The sequence below is a fragment of the Biomphalaria glabrata genome, chromosome 9 (genome assembly GCF_947242115.1).
Source record: "Biomphalaria glabrata chromosome 9, xgBioGlab47.1, whole genome shotgun sequence".
In the NCBI taxonomy this organism is placed as follows: domain Eukaryota; kingdom Metazoa; phylum Mollusca; class Gastropoda; family Planorbidae; genus Biomphalaria; species Biomphalaria glabrata.
The window spans coordinates 37,448,320-37,470,684 of NC_074719.1; the positions used below are offsets into that span (position 1 = coordinate 37,448,320).

At 38.9% G+C, this 22,365-nt stretch overlaps 2 protein-coding genes across 3 annotated transcripts in view; one reads left to right on the top strand and one right to left on the bottom strand.

Moving 5' to 3' along the window:
* LOC106056350 (A.superbus venom factor 1-like) overlaps positions 1 to 22,365 on the top strand; it is a 117,097-nt gene that overhangs the window by 66,222 nt on the left and 28,510 nt on the right. The gene's annotated exons all lie outside the window — the stretch shown is intronic.
* LOC106056349 (uncharacterized) lies at positions 1,080 to 21,025 on the bottom strand. Of its 2 annotated transcripts, none has more exons than XM_013213053.2 (3): positions 20,939 to 21,025; positions 6,466 to 13,073; positions 1,080 to 3,693 (listed from the first exon to the last, which is right to left on the bottom strand). In XM_013213053.2, exons 2-3 carry the CDS (start codon positions 12,987 to 12,989, stop codon positions 1,722 to 1,724), a joined length of 8,496 nt encoding a protein of 2,831 aa, XP_013068507.2. In that variant the 5' UTR covers positions 12,990 to 13,073; positions 20,939 to 21,025; the 3' UTR covers positions 1,080 to 1,721. The 2 variants fall into 2 exon arrangements, with proteins under 2 accessions (XP_013068507.2, XP_055896031.1); XM_056040056.1 differs by lacking the exon at positions 20,939 to 21,025 and adding an exon at positions 20,794 to 20,931.

Consider the following 22,365-nt stretch of genomic DNA (forward strand, 5'->3'; position numbering starts at 1 on the left):
CAACGTAAGCCAGGTACTCGGCGTGTAACATTGGGTCAAGACCAATCGTTACAGAAGGCCTCAAACTGACCTGTGACATTGCAACCTATGGGCAGTGGATACCTATGGCTCTTTGCCACCTCAATAAAGACTGATACAAACTAATTAATATAACTTCGCTTAATATAAGCTTTTTTTATTTAAAAAATGGTTGTTTATGGTTTCTACAAAGCTTATATCAATTCTTTTTGTCTGTGTGGTAAAAAGTTTGAACATATTTTTCTCCCATTTCCCATTCTCAGATCAAGTTAAAAGCTTTGCACAATCATTCATTCAACCTTACAAGACACGAATCAATTTTAAAAAACAATTAGTAAATACATTATTGGTGATTAATTATTTTGTTTGATATCAAAATAAGGGGAATAAATGCTACTTAATGAGATATGTGGATGTATACATGGATTTAACCCCACCTTACTACTTTTTTCCTCCCACTTTCCATTCTCGGATCAAGTTGACATTTTGTATAATTATTCAACGTCGATGACAATACTCGAATCAATCCACAAATTAACCAATTAGTTAATGGTTTAGTACAAATTAATTTTTTATATAGTAGAAAGGGAGCTAAACCTTGAAATTTTTAATAAATGGCAGTAAATAGCGGTTCTTTCCCTTAGATAAGCCTTTTTTTTTTTTAATATTCTTTTTTTCTATTGTTTTTTTTTTTTTATCTCCATTGTCTAAAACGAGTTGTTGGTAAATATGTTCAAGAAATCACATGTCCAGAACTGTAGAAAGTCTGTACAGAAACACTATATACCCGGAGATCTAAATGTGTCTCTTTGACACACCTCATTATGAACTACAGTACCGAGTTTATGTCCAACTATCAAACATCTTATGAACCAAAAAATACATTCAAATTTTAAAAACTAAAACATAAGCTGTAAAAGAAAAAAAACAACAACAAAAAGAAAAGACTAGTGTTTAAGAAAAATAAATGTTTGAAAAATATTATACACAAACGTTTAAAAAAAAAGATTGAACGATCCAACTGTAAGAAATGTAGAAAGGTAAAACCTTCTATTCCAATCTGAATGCATTTCAACAGGTTTTTATTTCAAATTAGTTTGGTATCTTAGCAAGTACAACATATAGTCAGTTTGTAGATATAAATATTAACAAAGAAAATGTTTATATAAGTGACTAATAGTTTCCAGCAACTGAATGTAAATTGTTAAGATCCATTGGTAGAGTTTAGAATAAATAAAAAAATGACCGCAAACTGCCTAATGTGAGATTCAATCTCTGTTACTGGACCTAGCACTGAGTAAGCTCAAGCGAATTATAAGTAACTGACGCCGAAATGTGACATTGCTAAACCGGAAGCAATAAAGTCAAGGTCAACACAAATTACTTGTTTCTTTCAGGTAACGATTCTAGAAGCAATGATAGTAGGGGTCTGTTTAATTTACCATTAAAGATAGTTGCTGATATCCAGTCTAGTTCACTTTAAATTTCGAACTATATAATATTATTTAAAATAACGGAGTATAGCTATTTGTTTTCGGTTGTTGTTGTTTTTATAACTTTATAAACATTTTAATCCTAGTTTTATATTTAATGACAAATATTAATATAATATGCAAGTTACATATGTTTAAATTTCATAAAATAAAAACCTATATGCATATCAAAATGGCTGGTGCCATAGATTCAATCACGTTTTCTTTTGACTAGTAAATCTTGACAGATCTTTTTCTGTATTTATTGCATCTCCTCTTTCTGTCCCAGAAGTTCACTTCTGGAAAAACAAGTTTCCACAATTCTCTCATCTCGTCGGCATCGTCACACAAATCAAAGTCATGCAAAGTAGACACCTCGGAATGTGTAGACAAAGTATCATCCCCTTGCTCCTTGTTGCGCGCTTCCGGCAGGTGGCTACCGAGGGACTTCAGAAACTCGTCCCCTTCCATAAACTCTGCGTCCAATTTGTTTGACTCTAACAGCTTTCGCCGCCACGCAGTGCTGGCATCGTACTGAGTTTTCCTGAGTAGGGGCAAAGTCCGAGAGAATATGTCCTCAATGCTGGTTGGTCCGCCGATTTTTTTATAGTGGGCCAAAAAATCCGACTTGGTAGAGTCCGCGTCGGTCAGTGAGGACATGCTTGTGCTCCGGCTGCTCCCACTGCGCTCATCGCTGTTGGTGCTGCTCAAAGACGAGGACTTTCTGGGCTTCTTGTTTCCTTTCTGAACACGTGAATGTTTCAGCAGCAGACTTGGTTTAGTCTGGAGATGAACAGCTTTACGTGGTCTGATCGCTTTATCTCTACTCATGGGAGGTAGTTTTGATGGAACTCTCTGCAAGGACGATTTCGCATCTCTGTTCTTTGGCAGCACGCTCTTGGCTGGCCCAGAATATGCTCTTGGTGGAGGCTCCAGGTAGTCTCTAACCCATGTGGCTTTGTTTTGGGGTGCCAGGTTTTGGAAATAATTTGAGAACAACTGCATGGAAGGTTCCGTTACGTTTTGTTTTTTCTTTATTGGTGATGCCGGAGGGATGGGAATGTCTTTATGCAGATAGGAAGCGTCCCCTGCTTTCTTTTGATACGAGTGATCAGACTCACTGGAAAAAGACAAACTGCAAAGAGTTTCATTGTTAGGTATACGTATTGGGGCATGATCTCCAGCCAAAGATGGTGGGGGGTCGTGATCGATATCGAGTAACTCTTTCTGTTCTGAGACAGGGCTTTGTCTCTGCATCCTCATTTCTTCCTTAATCTCTTGCAGTCTCTGTTTCTGCTTAGACCTCACATCGTCAGTGAAAATGACAAGCTCCACTTCGCTGAAATTCTCTCTAATGTCTTTCTTGAAGTTGTCCATCTCTCTCCGGCGCTGCTGCTCAATCTCTCCCCACCACCAAGTTTCTGTGTACATATTAGGCGACGAAATGGACTGCTTAGGCTTTGTCGACTTCACGGCGTTGGTCTCTAGCAATGCTGCTCTTGCGGTGACCGGAGGCAAACTGAAAGTCAGTCTTTGGGCTTCTTTCTGAGGCGGATGTCGAGCGTCGAATCCTTTGCCGGCTCTCAGTCTTGGCAATGCCAAAGTAGAGGCGCATTTTACTTTAGGCTTCGTGTTTATAGGAAGGGCGAGACCTTTTCTATCCACCATCCAGCCATTACTGTGTTGCTTCACATCACCTTCGATGTTTTTCATCAGAGGGAAGCTGGCCACGCACCTACCGCATTTGTCACATGTTCCATGACACATCTTGACGGAGTTGTCAGTGGTCTGGTTGCCCTCTCGCTCATCTTGTCTCTCAAAAATGTCATGCAGCTTGCTAGTGCATCTATCACAATACGACTTTAATGTGTGCAATTCCCTCCCTTTGACCAAGACGTGTTTGGGCGCCCAACCGCAGGTGAGATTGAAGTAGATCCCAGCGTCGTTTTCAAGCTTGGCTTCGTCATAGATTTCAGCCAAACGATTAAGAGCTTTGTCGTAGGTAGCCACAGCAGTACCGAACACATATAGCTGTCTTATTGTTTCTACATTGATTTGGTAGAGTGGACTAAATAGGCTCAGTCGACCTGAGAAAAGTCTTGCTTTGAACGGTGACATTTCATATCTGCCGTAGTCCTGTCTAGCCTCTTCCAATGTCTCCATACTGTAGACTCCAGGTCTCAGATAATAGACAGTAAACACGCTGAAATAGTACAAGTAAATAGAAGTTATTTTTTGTACATTGGCTACAGTGTACCTAGTTGAGTAGGAGTGACCCTACCCGATGTTTTATGAGAAAGTACATTAGCAAAACAAACAAAATAAAAAAAACAAATACTTTAATAAAAAAAAGCAAAGCTTATATTAAGTGTATCCATTAGTTTGGATCAGTCATTTAATTAAATTTGTAATAGATCTAGCTAACAATAATAAATTGCGCGATTAGAAATATTTTTACCGATAAGCAAACACGTTAACCACTCTGCTAGCGAAGAGAATATGAACATGGAAAATTGTATAGTTTCTATTTCATGCTTGTGTTCACTATGCCTCAGATGACGACCTATAAAGGGGACTAATGCAGCTTATATCACCACTTCAGTCAAGTACAATTTCTTTCCCTTTTTCGAGATACCAAACAAAATAATTAATTATCAATAGTTTCATAACTAATTGGTTAATATTTTCATTGATCCCCGTGTTATTAGGTTAAAGAAATAGTTTTGCACAATTGCAGCTTGATCCGAGATTTGTGTGTGTGAGAAATAATGTGCACAAACTTTTTATCAGTGAGTTGATATAAGCTTTGTAAAAATTATATTATCCAAAACCTCTTTGTAAAAGACATAATACTAACAACATATAATTTCTATATGCTTAAGATTGGTGTATGTATACTAAAATACCCATACAAAAAAAAATGTGAATACTTTCACTCAAAGTTAAAGTTGAAAGTTTCCTTACAAAGCTGATATATTAACTTGCTCTGTCCGTCTGGCAGGATTCTTAGACACTTTTTTCCCACTTCCCATCCTCGGATCAGGTTGAAACGTTTCAATTGTTCATTTTCGATGACAGCAAACGAACCGATCAAAAATTAACCAATTAGCTAATTTATTATTGGTTTAGTATATGGCTCCTTTTGTCTCGAAAGGCAATGGATGCGCCCAAGTGAGTCACTGGTTTTGGCTTAATCTTGAGACGGGGCAGAATCTGGTGTGGCTAATCAAGCCAATTCTAGAACGGCAGACTTTGCCACAATTCGTACATTTGTATGCCTCTGATTTAGGGCTAGCAGACAGGGCAGCTTTCTTTTTTTCCCTCTTGATTAAAGCCGCTTCAATTCTTAATAATACAAAAGAATTATTGGTTTAATATTGTTTTAAACAGATCAGGGAAATAAATCTTGCAGAATTGATATATATGGCACTAAATGTGCAGTGCTTTCCCTTACATCTATTTCGCTTCTACATTGAAATGTTTTCTATAAGGCTAGATGGTTGCTTCTATTAATATAGTGAGGTACCTTCTAGTATCAGAAGATTAAAGATTTCGTAATTTCACGCAGATAAACTGATCCATAAATGACCTAAGATCTGTGAATGTTAGAGAGGGGTATTGAGTATAAAGTAGTAGGGAGGAGTGAAGATGGAAAGCGAGGGTCAGTTAGAGAGAATGAGAGGGAGAGGTGGAGTCGCTGTGTCTGTATTTTATATAGCTACTTAAATTAGTATGCCGCTTTAGTAGATTTGATTGCATTTGTAGCATTTCTGTTTGGTGGCTGTAACAAATTAAATTATTATATTGGTTGATCAGTGATGCGCAACCTAATTCCACCTGCGTGCCATTCTAGGTTCCATCACTCGTGTCGTGGGCCACATGACTGAAAAGGTGCAAAAACGAAATGAAATTGACCTGAAACAATTTTATTAGACACCTGTGACTCTGGTGCTTAAGTAATTAATGGGATATTTGAAGTTTATCTTTGTTTTTACGATCTCTTCTTAAATGTGAACATCATTGTAGCTACCTTTACCACCTACTCATTTTCATGTCTCTGTTTTATGTAAATATTACCATCGATTCTCCAATCTTTAACCATCTTTATTCACAGCTCAAAGAATGAAAAGCGTCATATAAGTTTTAGTACGCCGTTTATTTTTTTGGTTTTGTTTTAAAAAAAACATCTTCACTTCCTTTACAAGACAAATATGTTGGATTATTATCTAGTTCCACACAAAAAAAGTAAAGATCCGTTCACTTGCTCTGGTAGATTCTAGGTTGTAGTTTCTTATGCTTTCCCATTTCATTAATGTACACACATTAAAGGTCATGGTACTAATCCTTCAGAGAAAAAGTGAGGGCCTAACGAAGGTAAAAATACATGTTTCAATTTTTTTTTTTGGGAGGGAGGGGCTTTTCTACACTTTGTGCCAACGGTTCAGTGGGCCGGATAAAACCATTTCGCGGGCAGGATCTGATCCGCGGGCCATATTTTGGGGATCACTGAGTTAAATTGTTCAAATCAAGCTAAATTTCGATTATGTGAGACGCTTGATACTGACGTGTTAGAGACTTTCCATGCAGTGGTACATCTTCTAGACCGGACTTTTTGTTTTTACTCAAAAGGCATTAACAAAAATAAGATTGACTGTTCTGACGCAAGAAAGACTAGATCAGTAGAGTCTAGAATCACAATGGCGTTTAATTTTGAATCGTTATGAATCAATATTGCCGCCGCCTCATAAGAAAACAGTATGAAATCTGGCAAATGTCCTTAAATGATGAAATAACGACACTTAATTTGAAGTCAACGGTTATAATGTCATTTTTACTTGACTATTTGAGGATTTATACGCCTAATATTAAAATACAAAAAAAGACCCCGTCCACCTTTTCAGCACTCATGCAAAATGAATGTAACAATACTAATATCCTAAACTTTCGTAACAATATCTTAGGGATTGGATCTTACCTTTCTAGAATAGATCCTTTCTCTTGTAAATAGAACACAGGGATAGTCTGGACGCCTTCCTTCAGTTCCACATCGTCCATGGACTCTGAACCGCATCTTCTGATCTGTAGGACAACGGGAATCATCTCTGGTGGCTGCAGAGACCGTATTTGAAAGGCCGGGATGTAATTCACCACCCGAACCAGGGACTGAAGGTGTGTAGACAGCCTCTGCTTGTCCTGTGCTACAGTTTGAAGGAGATCTGAACCTCGCAAGAGCCTCAGATATTCTTTGTTCGGGTTCCAGTGCCGATGTATATTTGTCTCGTCAGGGGACAAGCCAATTCTTTTATAAACAATACAAGACGAATTGGCCACGGTCAACTCTAAACTGCCCTGAATTTTGTCTTTTCCATTTCTTTGCAATGCTCCGTCACTCGGGGTGTATTTTTTGTCTGGTTTAGCTTGTTTGTTCTTTCCTTTTTCAGTTGGATGCTCAGACAACGTATCGTCCACGGCAAAGTCGGAAAACTGTGACGCAGTGCTCATATCTTGACGATCCTCACCGACCCTTACCATATCCATTTTATACAAAAGATCAGTGTCCGTGACATCTATTATCTCCGTCGTGTGCGACTCTTTGGTGCACGGGGCGCTCGTTTTCGTGACTGACTCGTTCTCTTGTGGATTAGTCAGCAACAAGTCCGATCCTGTTAGGTCCCCCATTGTGTCGTAGTGCGCAGACACAAATGTATCGTGACCAAGGTTTTCCGCCGTCTGACAACAAGGGTCACCCACCTTGTCGGAATTGGGTTGCTGCAATTGTAACTCGTCCCTGTTAAAATCGGGCTCTTCCCAATAGACCGTACTACGACTTTTATCACCAACATTGCAGGTTCCTTCCAATGGACTTACGTGGACATTCCCTTTATCAGTGTGATCTTTCTGATCATTAGCCGATTTCATTTCTCTCAGATTTGTCTGAAAGCCCTTAACGCTGTTATCGATGCCAAACTCAAACAAATACGGCTTCAATGCCTTTCTTGGGATGTCTTTTCTTGGTAATCTTTTGTCTTGTTTGCTCTTGGCGTTAAGGCAATGATAGCCGTATAATGCCATTGTAGACTGTGCAAGATGTAAACGCTCTTCAGATTTATTACCTGCATATTCACGAGTCCTTTCGGGTGTGTAATCTCGAGAAGAGGTGGTTATATGCAGTTCGGAAAAAGGCTCCAGATCATGATGTGTTGGCTTACTTGAGTTAGCGTCACACTGTCCGGAAGTGATTTGTTCGATTTGTTTGTGCTCATCTTTTTCCTCACGTGACCCAGAGTCAGGATTTTGTGATTGTTCGCTGTGTTTCTCTTTTGTAGCAATATCAGTCTGGGTACTTTGGATGGCTTCCTGAAAGTTTATCTGGTTGCAAGCGGCCAATAATTCGATTTGATCGTAATCTGTCAGATAGTTAGGATCCCAGACGCCAGTGTACATTGGTTCACTGGGAGCTAACGATTCTTCGTTTCTTTGACAGTACTCGATTATCTCAGCATTGCTTTGTGCAACTCGTGCTCTGGCGTCATCGTTGTCGGTATATTGGAGTGCTGCAGATATAAACGTGAGACTATCCATCCCGTTGATATTCACAACACTAGCATCGGGCGATTCGCTGTACGGCATTAAGTTCTGTAGACTAGCATGGTCGGTAAAGGAAATTTTGTGTGGCTTTGAGCTGGATATTTGACCCCAAGAACTTTTGCGTGGCTTTGACCTGGATCTTTGACCCCTAGAACTTTTGTGTGACTTTGAGCTGGATCTTTGACCCCCAGAACTTTTGTGTGGCTTTGAGCTGGATCTTTGACCCCCAGAACTTTTGTGTGGCTTTGAGCTGGATCTTTGACCCTCAGAACATTTTTGGCTCTTGCCTAAGAATCCCATTACTCCCTCGATACGCAGAGCGTCTGGATCGTTGCGAACTCCATAAGTCAGGCTCAAGCTAGTGATTGATCTCTTGTCCTCAATTTCAGAATTGCTTTTATATCTGTCTAATGTCAAAGAAATATCGCCGCTTTTGATGCTCTGCTGTTCAATTTTCGTGCTTGACACCAGAGATGTGTTAGATTCTATCGAGGATTGATTGGTGGTGTAAACCGAGGAACTTTGGACGCTTTGCGTTCTCACAGACCCGTTCCTCGTCTCTTGACCTGAAACATCAGAAGGTAGATCCAATTGATCGAAATAATCATCTTGATCTAGACTAGAGCCGTCCGAGTTAGCGCTGTTGTTGAAGTCTGAGAACATCTGAACAATGGTGGAGACTCTGTGATCAGCCGGTTTGAATTTCAGGCCTGGAAAAATGCTTTTAGGTGTGACTTTTGAAGTAGCCAAGAGGTTTTCACCAATTTGCTGTTTAGGCTCTAGGTTATCGCTTGTAACTCTCTGGCCAAGCGATTCTTTGAGTATTCTGACAGGAGTCCAATTTTTGGCACCGATTTGAGTCGAAGCATCTAGGGGTGATACGTATCTCAGTGGTAAAAGTTTCTTAGGTGGAATATTCGGCTGCGATTGAGTTGTGCTAAAATACATACTGGCTGGAAAGTCTCCAAGGAATGTCTTCTGCTCTCTGCATGACAGTCTCTCCTTGGGCTTCTTGCTAGCAACAGTCGTTTTAATTTTCAATATCCCAGCCGAGTGCTTTGGTGCCTCGGGGACATAGTTTGTAGCTTGCTGTATACACGGAGCGATATTCGTCAAGGCTGAGCTAGGTTTCACTTCCGATAGCAAGGCTAGCGGTACAGAAAATGAAGACATAGTGACTCTGTTTTCGTTGGTGTTGTCATTGTTATTGATGTTTTTCTTACCCTGGATTTGATCCTCACCAGACTTGGACAACTCTGTTCGGCGCAACTTTTGCGACTGCTTGACAATTTTCTGCTCCTCTTTGTCTTGTTCCAGGAGCTCACTTAGGAAGCTTGATGACATGGGCTTTACGACGGGGGCAACTACTTTTGCAGACTCCGGTCTCGGGAAGTGGTGTTCGTTTTCATCGTTGGCGGTTTTCTGCTGCTCCAAAGCTTGGTTTGCTCTCAACAGCATGGCGTTGACAGAATAGCACCAAGTATCTTCCTCGGACCTGTCCACTTGGTCAGTGGCTTTACCATCTTCAAGGGCTTTGGGCTCGTTAAAACGAACTAACTTGAGACGCCTTGGGCTTTCCGGATCAGCGGGAGGAGAAGTCTCTTTTTGAAAAGGTGCTGCTTGAAATTTGTTCCCGGGGTTCTCACAAGACTTTGATTTTTGAACTGTAGGAGTCTCTCTTCTAATAATTTGTTGGCTATCAGAAACATTGTTTTCTCTAGAGGCTTTATTGAACTTGGATGAGTAACCAGACTTGAGTACATCCAAGTATGTGACTTTCCGTTCAGATTCAAACACAGCTAGCTTCTCTAGGTGAGACGTCTTAACAGATCTATATTTTCCCTGCTTGAATTCTCGGTTTCTTTCTAAGCCTCGTTTGCGAGTTTGTTTTGTTTTAATTTTTCGTTCCAGTGATAGGCTAGGGTCAACAGTGTCATCCTTACTCTCGGCAAAGGAGGACAAAAGGGACAAATTGGATTCCCTTGGGATCTCAGAAATACCAACTTTATGTGCGTATAGTGTATTCAGACTCCACATACCGAGCTTGCCCTTTGAATTCGATTCGTCAACATAAAGAGATTTTAGTCTCTCCGTATCCATGGCCGAAGGGACGTTATTCTGTGCCTTTCTGATACGAACTCCAGCGCAGCCTGGCATTAGCTCGCTCGGTGGAGCTCCTTTGATTATCTGCATATTAGAAGGCCGGCCAGAGTAATACTGAGCTAAAGAAATGTGATAGTCGACCGAGTCCAGCTGAAACTCTGTGGAGCCACTGCAGTCCTCGTAAGAGTCGTAGTCTACGTGATCGTAATCCTCGGCGCTGCAAAACTCGTCGATGGTCTTCAGGAACTTTACTTGAGATGTGAGGTATCTTCTGTCCATTGCTCCACCCGTGGTCTTCTTCTTGATCTTGGTCAGCCTCTCGTAGTACTGTCTTTTGGTTTCAAACTCTTGTCCAAACGTTTTCTTCCCCCTCTGCTCCATCTCAGTGCTCTCTTCCGAATGGGGGTTGTACCTCTCCCCGTACCCCAAAGTGTGCTTGCTTTCTGTACTCGCGCTACTCTCGGAAGAGTCACTGGGCCTTCTGGTGCGAGCCGGCACTGACTCTTCCGACTCCATGTCATTCACGGAAACATCCGAAAGGACTTGTCGCTTCTTGTTGTTATTGCAACCTTTCATGTTCGGCTTACTTTTCCCTACGTTTGTTTTTTTAGTTTTTTTCTTTGGAGAAGGCTCGCTCAGACCTGCTGTCTTATTGCCTAACGAAGCAGTGGAGTACTGTCCTGGCTTCCACCCTGGTGGAACTTCCCTTCCTTTTGGGAAATGCTTAGCTGGCATTTTGTTACATTTATCTTTGGTTGAACTAGTTTCTCGGAAATCGGCGTTCGATTCATTCAGTTTGAGCTGCGACGTTTCAGGTTTAGAGTGCAAAAGTTTGAAAAATTTCTGAGGCGGACGACGCACTTTTTTGTTGATCAGTTTTTTGTTCCTAAGGACGTTCAGGAAAGACATGTAGTATTGACGTTGCGTATGTGCTGGTGGACTAGATGAGCATTCCAAAGCTTCTTCTGCAGTATTGGAATTAGGGTCATTGAGCCCGTCTTCTGCTTTTGATATCTGAGGCTTAACTGTAGATAGATTAGCTTCATGGGGTGTATACTCTTCTTTGGATACACTGAGATTCTCTGCCTGTTTTTCATCATTTAGGTCTCCGTGCTGTTCAAGAGCGATCGTTTCAGAAGTTGCGTACTCAGCCTTCACTGATGACTCGTTTTCTGCGTTTAATAACTGGGCATTTACAGTATCTCCGCTCCCTACTGTTACTTCCTGTTTCTCAAGAGTAGAATCGTCTCTTACGCTGATTGAGGTAGGCTGAGAAATATTAGCCGTTACTTCTACACGATCTGCCCCATTAATGACATTTGGAGAAGCATTAGTATCTGTTGGGTTATCTTTGCTAGAAACCTCATGCTTTCTGAGTGTATTCATGTAAGCTTGTTCTAATACGTTGTTAAGGAAACCGTGGGCCCCGCTACTCTCTAACGAAAACTTTGAACTCTGTGCCTGTGCTGCACTGCGACTGCTTTCATTAAAGTTCGACACCTCTTCTTCGCTGCCAATGCCATGAATGTTTAATTTAGCTGCTAATGTCACGTTGAAAAAAAGAGGTTTTTCATTTTTATTGCTAAAGCCACTGCAGTTTTTTGATGCAGTGGTAGCTGTAGGCTTGTTTTTTTTCCTAACAGTTTCTAAGTTCTTGGGAAGTAACTCGAAATTCCGGTCTACGATAGCTTGATTACGCCCCGAGTTGCTCGTTTGATATGTTGGGGTCATGGTCCTACCAAGACGTTGTGGACTTATCTCAGCCGCTGTCACTGAATTCACTTTCCCTCCCGGCACAGCGCCGTCTCTTAGACTTTCTTCGGAACTCCCTGTCCTCGACGAAACACTGGACACGCTAACCCTTTTTCGGGAGCTCTCAGACTTGGACTCCGATGTGTCCAGTCCAGTGATTTCAGAGACAGGACCGTCGTCGCCAAAGTCCGAGTAGTCGTCCTCGCCGTTGTCATAATCTTCTGCGAGCTGAGCAAAGGCTTCGCTTCTCAGTATCTCCTCATAGAGGCTTGAGAATTTTGTCCTATCCGGACGAGGATAATTCTTGTCCGCATTGGGCTTTATAATCTCACACTCTGTCGTGCAACTCTTTGAGCCTTTGATCTTGATTTGGATGCGTCTTTGGGATTTCTTAGACGCTGTTTGTCCAACGCTCTGATCGCCGGAAACAATTCTTTTCCTTACGGCTAGTCTTCTGGTATACAGCCTGTCAGGTCTTTGCGTGTGGTCCAGCTTTGAACGCGCAGTCTCGGCACTGCGGCTAAACACCGGCATACCATCTCTCGGCATGGCACACTCTGTTGTATGTTGTACTATTCTAGTACGTCCTGTTTCATTCTTCTTGCTCGACTCGGAGCTCGACCATCGTCCATCGTTCTGCTCATAGTCCGACAAAGACTGGTCACTGGACATGATGTCCGAATCACAGAACGCCTCTCCGCCCCTGTAATCGATATTGATCAGATGGTTCTCGTTGTGATCCGTCTCGGACGTGGAGCGATGCGCCCCTAGCTCTGGCTCGCCGGTCATCCAGTTGCTTCTCTCTTCAAACTCAGGACCGGCGTGGTAATCCTCCATGTTGGATATGATGGGGCTGTCCGTCCTCCTAAAACCGGCCTCGCTGCCCGTCCACCGGGGCGCGTCGTCCTCGTCTACCATAAGCAGGTCGCTGCTGTTGCGGCTGTACTCCGAATAATACTTTCGCGCCATGCAGGCGCCGTTTTCGTTATCGCTATCATCACTTACCTCCCTTATCCAATCAGCGCTTTTCCCGTCGTCTTCTCCGAGATCACTCATTTTGTAATTGGTCAAAGTTGTCTCTGGTCTCTAATGTGGGCGATGTTCGTGCCCTAATACACAAATGTATCTGTTACCTCTGACCTGTAGTAGGAAAAAAAAAGAGAATCATTAATAAGATGTAGGCCAACAGTTTGGATCAATCAGTTATTTCTTTTACAATAAATTAAAATGTTTCACTTAGTTTTATGTAAGATCTTTTAAACTATTTCTAAACTTAATTCAAGCTGCTTAAAATAACCATTCAGATAATAACTAGAGCACAGATGATGTCACTCTCCAATAAAGTAAATCAATCTGCTTTGGTAAACCATAAAGTACCCCTTTCAGAACATGCGATCTATAAGGCAGATTAAATAAGGTCATCTGTTTCTGTGGCCCACTGTTAACGAGGCTGTCACGTGATCAGCATAAAGACCAATCGCCTTTACCCTTTCTCGGTTAATATCATGTACCCATTACAGCTGTGACTTAAAGGACCTTAAAAGATCCCAGTATTCGAACCCGGGAATCTTCTGTTCGGAAATTACATTTTAATAAAAAACCAATCCCTATTTTATACATCTTATAGAGCAGTTATCTTGCTCTTAATAACTAATAAACGTTAGATTTAAACAATTAAAGCAATGTATACAATTTTTATGTCACAGCTAGGGCTGCGCAGCATTCCTCACTAATCTTCGGACTTGAAGACAAGCCTTATTATTATTATAATATATATATATTCACTATCCAGGCTCTCTGCAAACTGCACCACAAGACACCACCAACTGAAAGAACTTGACAACTCAGGGCACCAAATAACGTAATAGTTTAATGTCAATAAAATAACAGCCAATACTGTACAATACGTAACACAAGACTGTACAAATATGTCTCCGTTAACTATCGTACCGAAGCATCAACACTGGCCCCTCCGCCTCGTCCCGGACGTGTACTGAGCCGTCGTACTGAACCGAAGATCGGGAAGTTGTGACTGACTCGACTCTGATACCTCCGCTTTTTATATAAGGTCCCTAATAGGCTTTTAGAACCGGACGGAACATCGCTCGAAGTTTCTGGTTGATCACATGACTACATATTTCATGACGCTCCTGAGCTCCACTCATAACACAGATTTCTTCCCGAACTGTCGTGCACATAATCCCTCATGGGTTATTCCTTCTGTATAGCTCAAGAGCTAAATGTTGCACAGCCAAGTGATTAAAAAACAAAGGGTCGTTCGTGTTTCTTTAATTGTTTTTCGCACGCCCATCCAAACGTATTATGGATTATGGACAAATATTTTATTTCGATTATATCAGTAGCTTTAGAAATATGCAATTTGGGCAGACAAATCAGGCTGTGTTTGGGGTCCGTAACATCGTAGAGTATATAAAGAAAATATTAATCCAACCCCAGCAAAAAGAACAAAAGAACAACCAATGATTTATGATGTGTCCATGCATTTCTTTTTGTTGGCAAATGCTTTCAATCTTGTTGTAACTTTGATTCAGATCTATAATTGCAATCTGGTACTGGATTTCTGATCTACATTCATATACTTATTGAAGATGATGTGGCATTTAGACCTAACGTCATTTAAAATTATTTATAATTGGTCTATTATTAATCTATATTCTACGTTTTTAAATGTCTTATCTTTACATTTTAAGGTTAGATAGAATGTGTCAAGTGAACCAGTGGCTAGCAGACGTAGGTAATAGAGGAGGAAATTAAATGAGACAAATAAAAATGCAGTTTTTTGGATTATGTGTGATTTCAACCTACCTGATATAAATTGGAAAACACTAACCATAGATAAACACCAAAACCTTCAGGACATAAATGAGCTTTTCATAGAAACTTTACACAACCTAAGTTTAGATCAAATCATTAAAAAGCCAACTAGATTAAACAACACATTAGATCTCTTCTTAACCAACAGACCTGGATTAGTAGTTGATTATGAAATTATCCCTGGTCTATCAGACCATGAGATCATAAAAATACACAGTCAGATAAAAGCAGAAGCCAATACAAAACCCAAAAGAAAAATCTTACTCTGGAATAAATGTAACCTAACACAAATACACCAAGCTGCATTAAACTTTCCACAAACATTCTTATTAGAAAAAGACATTAACCAACCAGTCGATGACCTCTGGAATTTCATTAAAAACCATCTTAATAGCATTATAGAAAATCATATACCAACTAAACACACACTGAACAAAATAAATAAATGCTGGTTTAATAATAGACTAAAGAAGCTTTGTAAACAGAAGGAAAACCTATATAGAAAATTTAAAGAAACTAATGCAGAAAGAGTTTACAAAAAGTATATAAAAATTAAACACTTAACCCAAAAAGTAAGCAGACAGCTGCAGAGTGAATACATAAACAATGTAATATCTAAAGATAACAACAAAAACCTATGGTCATACATTAAGTCTAAGAAAATAGAAACAACAGGCATAGCGCCATTAAAAGATGAACATAACATAATACATAATGATAATAAAACTTAAGCAAACATCCTAAACAAATACTTTGCATCAGCATTCTCAGCCCCAGGAGACAAAGACATATTACTGAATTTGAACCAAGTAGACAACATAGAAGATATAGTAGTACAAGAAAATGGAATTCAAAAACTATTAGCCAACACCAAACCAAATAAAGCTTCTGGACCTGATGGTATTCCAGCTAGATTACTCAAAGAACTAAGCAATGAGCTAGCCCCAGTGTTCAAAATACTCTTTCAGGCTTCACTTAACCAGAGTACCAAAAGACTGAAAAGAAGCTAATGTCACCCCCCTATTTAAAAAAGGAGAAAAATCTGACCCAGGAAACTACAGACCAGTATCACTTACCAGCATCACATGTAAAATCCTAGAACACATAATATGTAGCAACATCATAAACCACTTAGACAAACATAATGTCCTCACACCATACCAACATGGCTTTAGGAAATATAGATCATGTGAAACACAACTAATAGGACTAATTGATGATTTTTCAAAAGGTTTAGATAATAGTGAACAAATAGATGCTATCTTAATAGATATTTCTAAGGCTTTTGACAAAGTTCACCACCATAGTTTACTTAAAAAATTAAAATATTTCGGCATCAGTGGATTAAAGATTTTCTGATAGGGAGAGAACAAACTGTAATAATAAATGGCTCTAAATCAACACCGATAACAGTAAACTCAGGTGTACCTCAAGGAACAGTCTTGGGTCCACTACTATTTTTAATTTACATCAATGATTTACCAAATAGCATTATTTCAGGAACAAAAGTCAGATTGTTTGCAGTCGATTGCATAATATATAGAACAATAAAAACAACACAAGACACAGATATTTTACAAAGAGAATTAGATGAATTACAGAAATGGGAATCAAATTGGAGCATGTCTTTCCACCCAGAAAAATGTCAGTTGATAAGAGTAACGAAAAAACTAAAACAAATTAATTCCACTTATCTTATTCATGGTAAACTAGTAACTTAGACTAAAAACGCAAAATACCTAGGTGTTATAATAAATGAAAAACTGTCATGAAATCCACATATTGATGAAACTACAAAAAAAATCAAACAAAGCATTAGGATTTATTAAAAGAAATTTCTATAAATCAAATAAGAACATAAAACTAAAATGTTATTTAACCTTCGTTAGGCCAATAATAGAATATGCATCCTCCGTTTGGGACCCCTCAACTCAAGAAAACATTAAGAAACTAGAACAGACACAAAATAGAGCAGTGAGATTCATAGCAAACGAATATTCACATTTGACTAGAGTAACACCAGGGGCGTAACTAGGGATTTGGGGGCCCGGGGGGATTGACCTCTTTGGGGGCCCCTTGCATTTTGACATTCGACATATGACATGGAATAATGTACGCAAAAATATATAAGCCCCAAATCAAATTGGTTCAGTATATCAGTAAACTTAACAAAAAGTAATCAAGACTATTTTAATGAATAAAAGCTTTGCTTATTAGTTAAATAATGCACAAGTGACAAATCTCAATTGATATCGCTTCACGTCGTGCATTTTGTGCAGCAAAGACATCTATAACATCAACTACATCGATACTTTCTAGTATTTGTGACTTCACTGACATTAAAGCCATGATAAGCCTTTCTTGTGTCATTGTGCTCCTGAGATAGCTTTTGATGAACTTGAGCTTTGAGAATGATCTCTCACATGACGTAATGGAAGTGGCCTGAGTTAGCAGTATTCGGAGGAGGTTGCAAAGTTTGAGCACACGTAATTACCATATGAATCCTGTTTCCTCAATATGTCTATTGGTGATTGTATTACTGGTTTGTTGATGAAAAGTGCTCGTGCATCAATGACATCATACAAACAGGAAAAGTAGCACAGTTTGTCATAAGCGGGTCTTCATCTAACAGGTGTCTTGGTTCAAGAAGAAACCCAAAGGTATCAATTTTCTTTCCAGCCTTTGGAATCTGCCCTTCATCTCCATATGAAATCTGTCCAGCACTTCTGTCGCAACACGTTTGAATTGCAGTTCTATTGACAGTCCTACATTAGAACTCAACTTCCCCTCAAGTCTTTTCTTTTTTCTATAGCGTTTATATAGCGTTACTTTCATGCTTATAGCATGCTCAGAGCGCTTTGGTCCAATCTAGGAGTTGGTTTTCCGTTCTGCCTTTAGTAAACGCAACTCTGCCCGAGTCGGGTGTCGAACCTCGAGTCCCCTTCTAGGTAGCCAAGACAAGCCAAGTTCAAGCGCACTTAGCCTCTCGACCACGCTTCCCACAGGGACTACAGGGAATCCATAGTATTCACTACCTTCTTTTGCTTTTTTGATGGATTGGGTTTTTGTCAGTTTCTCATCATTTTGCAGAAAGCATGAAAGGGTACTAATTTCTTTAGCAGCTTTCCATATATGCAGTCCAGACTTTTGTAGTTTCTTCCGAACTATATTATTTGGGAGCAAGAGCTTTGACCAGAATTCAAGATAGGCAAAAAATTCTTAATTTTCCACTGCATGAAGAAGATTCTGTCCTAATATTATATGGTACTACGTCATTGTTGGTTGTTTATGTTTTGTGCGCAAGCAAAAGGATTCAGAGCATACAAAAGTGGGAAAGATCCATATCTCATTATGCTCGAGTATAGAAATACTCCGATAAGTGGACTGCCGTATTCACAATCACAACTGCTGACGAGTAGAAGACTCAGGGAATCATTCGAACTGATCCTAAACTATTGAAACCATCGGTAGCTGAAAATGCAGAGACATTACTCAACGAACGACAGATGAAAAGCAAAGTGAAATACTATGCAAAAGCAAGACTACCTAAAGATTATTCTGTCGCAGAGTTCGTCTAGGTCAAACATGGCAGAAAGAAGTTGTCATAAAAAAAAATTCAGCACCTAGATCTTACATCATAAAGACAAACGGAAAAACATACAGAAGAAATCAACGCTTTTTGAATAAGAGTTTCGATGAAGACATCTCTGGGTACTTATGATACCGATGGAGACAATGAACTGCAAACTGTTGGAACAAACGAAACAGACAGTTATACACCAACGTCTAGAGAACTTGTTGTGCCAGTCAAGACAACCAGAAGTGGACGAATTGTTGAAGTTCCTACTAGACAGGGCCGGCCTTAGGCCACTGCAGCCTATGCGGTCTCAGTGGGCCCCGCGCTTTCATAGGACACGCGCTAATTCTAAGTGTACATTATTAAATTAAACCATTATAACGTATATAAAATAACAGGGTTTTCGTGACCTCCTGATTTTCCAGGGCCTCCAGGAAATCTCATGAAAAGGCAAAATATACGATAAAGTCCTGAACTTTTTTTAAATTTATTCAAATCTCCTTAAGAATAGACGAAATTGACATTTTGGGGTGCCAATAAATAAAAAGTGGCATTGCGAGCTTTCATTTGATAAAAATTTATTGCAAAGACGAAAGTAGGCCTATTTTCTAATTCAGAAAAAATAATATTGACATTATGCTCATTCCTACCCAGACTAGGCCCCGCGCGATCAGTTTTGCATAGGGCCCCCAAATGGTAGATATCACTCTTAAAAAGGAAGGATGTGATAATAACTTCAAAAGGAAGGATGTGCTAATATTATATGATATTACGTTATTGTTTGTTGTTTATGTTTTGTGCGAAAGCAAAAGGATTAGATGGAAATAAAAATAGAGTTTCCATTGGATTGATGAAAGATGAATAGAGGGGTAATAACTCGAGTGTGAAGTTTAATTCTGAAATTATAGACGCCAAACCCGAATAATGGACTATTCTTGCATTATTAAGAATAACTTTTGGATCTGTTATACTCGATTCTGTAAATTTTGCTTCAAGGTTAATTAGTGTAGCCATAAAATACTCGCCATTTAGATCTATTATTAGTAAAGGTAACAAGATACCTGGAATTCGCTGTTTATCATGCAGTTTTATTCGTGGCAACAAAGTTTAAAATGTAAAACTAACTTTAAAAAAAACTTTAATCTCTGTGGGAAAAAATATTTTTAAAATGTCAACAAAGTCAACGTACTGATAGACCTAGATCTAGGTTTAGTCTTTGTGATAAATTTTTAATCCATAAATGTTGAAAAAAAAGACACCCGTTGACACTATTTGTCAATCAAATATATTAATTTATGTATTTACAAATAAATTTCGGACACCCATTTGGGGGCCCCCCCTAGGTGGGGGCCCGGGGGGATTTTAAATTTCTCCCCCCCCTCCCCCCCCCTTAGTTACGCCACTGAGTAACACCTTTAGTAAAATCACTAAATTTAGAAAGCCTTCAGGACAGAAGGCTCAAAAGTAAAGTAGCAATCATACATAAAACACTGAACCATAATCTTCAAATACAAAAACAAAATTTAATAAAATACTCTGAAAGACACAAAGATAAAGGCACATTTCTCGTCCCATATGCTAGGACAAATTTGTACAAGTACTCCTACTTCCCTAGTGCTATTAGAGCATGGAATGGGTTGCCTGAGCTAGCCAGGAAAACCAGTGACTTGGCTGAATTTGAGTCATTGGTTAATATGCATAACTAAATGCATGACGCGTAGGACGTAATCATCTTCTTTTTTGAAGTAACGTCTGTATTATATAAGATAAGATAAACCAATGGACTAGGACTGAATGATACGCTTTCCCTACAATCATGGGACATAACCACAGCTAATCTGGATACTTGAAATAGACTTCTAGAAATGTAGCTCTATAGATTCAATACTTGTCGCCTATAGACATATCTCAAGTATTGATAAAAATATAGAAATGTAGGCCTAGAAATTAGATGTAAACTCATGTAGATCATAAATCTATATAGTATATGAAGTTCTTGGCTATAATGTTTACTAAACTAGAAATTGATTTACATAATCCCTAATTCTGTATCACGTTCGAGATCTAAATGTAAATAGATCTATTGGACTTGATATCTATGCAAATAAAGCCCATTTATTCCTGTACATTTTATGTTGAATCGAGAGTTTTAGATTTCCTGGATTCTCTAGATTGGATTAAATCTAGATCCAGATCTAGATCTTAAACTACACTTGTTCTACGCTAAAAATCTAATGACCTAATCTAGACTAAAATAAAATCTAATGCTCCAATCTAGACATCTAGCCTGTCGTCTTAAATTAGCAAGTATGTCCAAAATTGTTAATGAATAGATATAGACTAGATCTAGTCTAGAATTTAGACATCTATGATCTAGACTAGAATCTATCTCACAGACTCAAGTTATCATCTAGCTAGACCCTAGAATCTAGATCTAGAATCTGTCACCTTAATTAACTAGCTCGTCTTTATCTACATGTAGATTTTACATTTTAACTTCTACTTTGATCAAACCTATGCATACATCGACATTTACTTGTGAGACTTAAGTCACAAAAAATACTAGATCTAGATCCCTAACAAAACATCGCACCTTTATGTCCTGACCTTGCCAACTTGGCCCACGATGTAGACTTGCGTGTTCAACAATGGTGTCTTGTTCAACATGCGTACACAAACTATCGACTTGTACGCATCATGTGCAGCGTATTTATTCACTTCAAAATTTCGTGCACAATCTGCAATCGCTAGAGTTACTTACTATTTAGGTCTGTAATTTCTGTAATATTGCTTTTATTAGCAACGATAAGATGTCATTCTAGACTATTAATAGGGCATTTCTTCGACTATATGACATCTATGATGAGATCTTATTTTATCTTATATAATACAGACGTTACTTCAAAAAAGAAGATGATTACGTCCTACGCGTCATGCATTTAGTCATGCATATTAACCAATGACTTAAATTCAGCCAAGTCACTGGTTTTCCTGGCTAGCTCAGGCAACCCATTCCATGCTCTAATAGCACTAGGGAAGAAGGAGTGTTTGTACAAATTTGTCCTAGCATATGGGACGAGGAATGTGCATTTATCTTTGTGTCTTTCTGAGTATTTTATTAAATTTTGTTTTTGTATTTGAAGATTATGGTTCAGTGTTTTATGTATGATTGCTACTTTACTTTTGAGCCTTCTGTCCTGAAGGCTTTCTAAATTTAGTGATTTTACTAAAGGTGTTACTCTAGTCAAATGTGAATATTCGTTGGTTATGAATCTCACTGCTCTATTTTGTGTCTGTTCCAGTTTCTTAATGTTTTCTTGAGTTGAGGGGTCCAAAACGGAGGATGCATATTCTATTATTGGCCTAACCAAGGTTAAATAACATTTTAGTTTTATGTTCTTATTTGATTTATAGAAATTTCTTTTAATAAATCTTAATGCTTTGTTTGATTTTTTTGTATTTTCATCAATATGTGGATTCCATGACAGTTTTTCATTTATTATAACACCTAGGTATTTTGCGTTTTTAGTTTTAGATGAGGGTAGGATTTCATGTGACAATGCAGACACTATTGCGGCCTGCTAATTTCGCCACATCTAAGGCAGACAAAGCGGTAGTCAGCGGAGTACTGTTGAAATTATTTGTACAAATCTTATTTATATCAACTCACACTGTCTGTCTGTCTGTCCGTCTGTATGTCTGTCTGTATGGTTAAAGGTTTGAGCGTGTTTTTTCTCCCATTCCCCATTCTCAGATCAAGTTAAAACTTTGCAGAATTATTGATTGACCCTGACAAAGCATGAATCAATCTCCAAAATTAAACAATTAGTTAATTAATTGTTGGTGATTATTTATTTTGTTTGATTTCGAACTAAGGGGAATAATTGCTACTTAATGAGAGATTAGGATATGGATTTAGTCCCCTTATTACGGTTTTGAAACGTTTTTTTTTTCTCCCACTTCCCATTCTCAGATCAAGTTGAAATTTTGCAGAATTATTCAGTCGATGACAATACACGA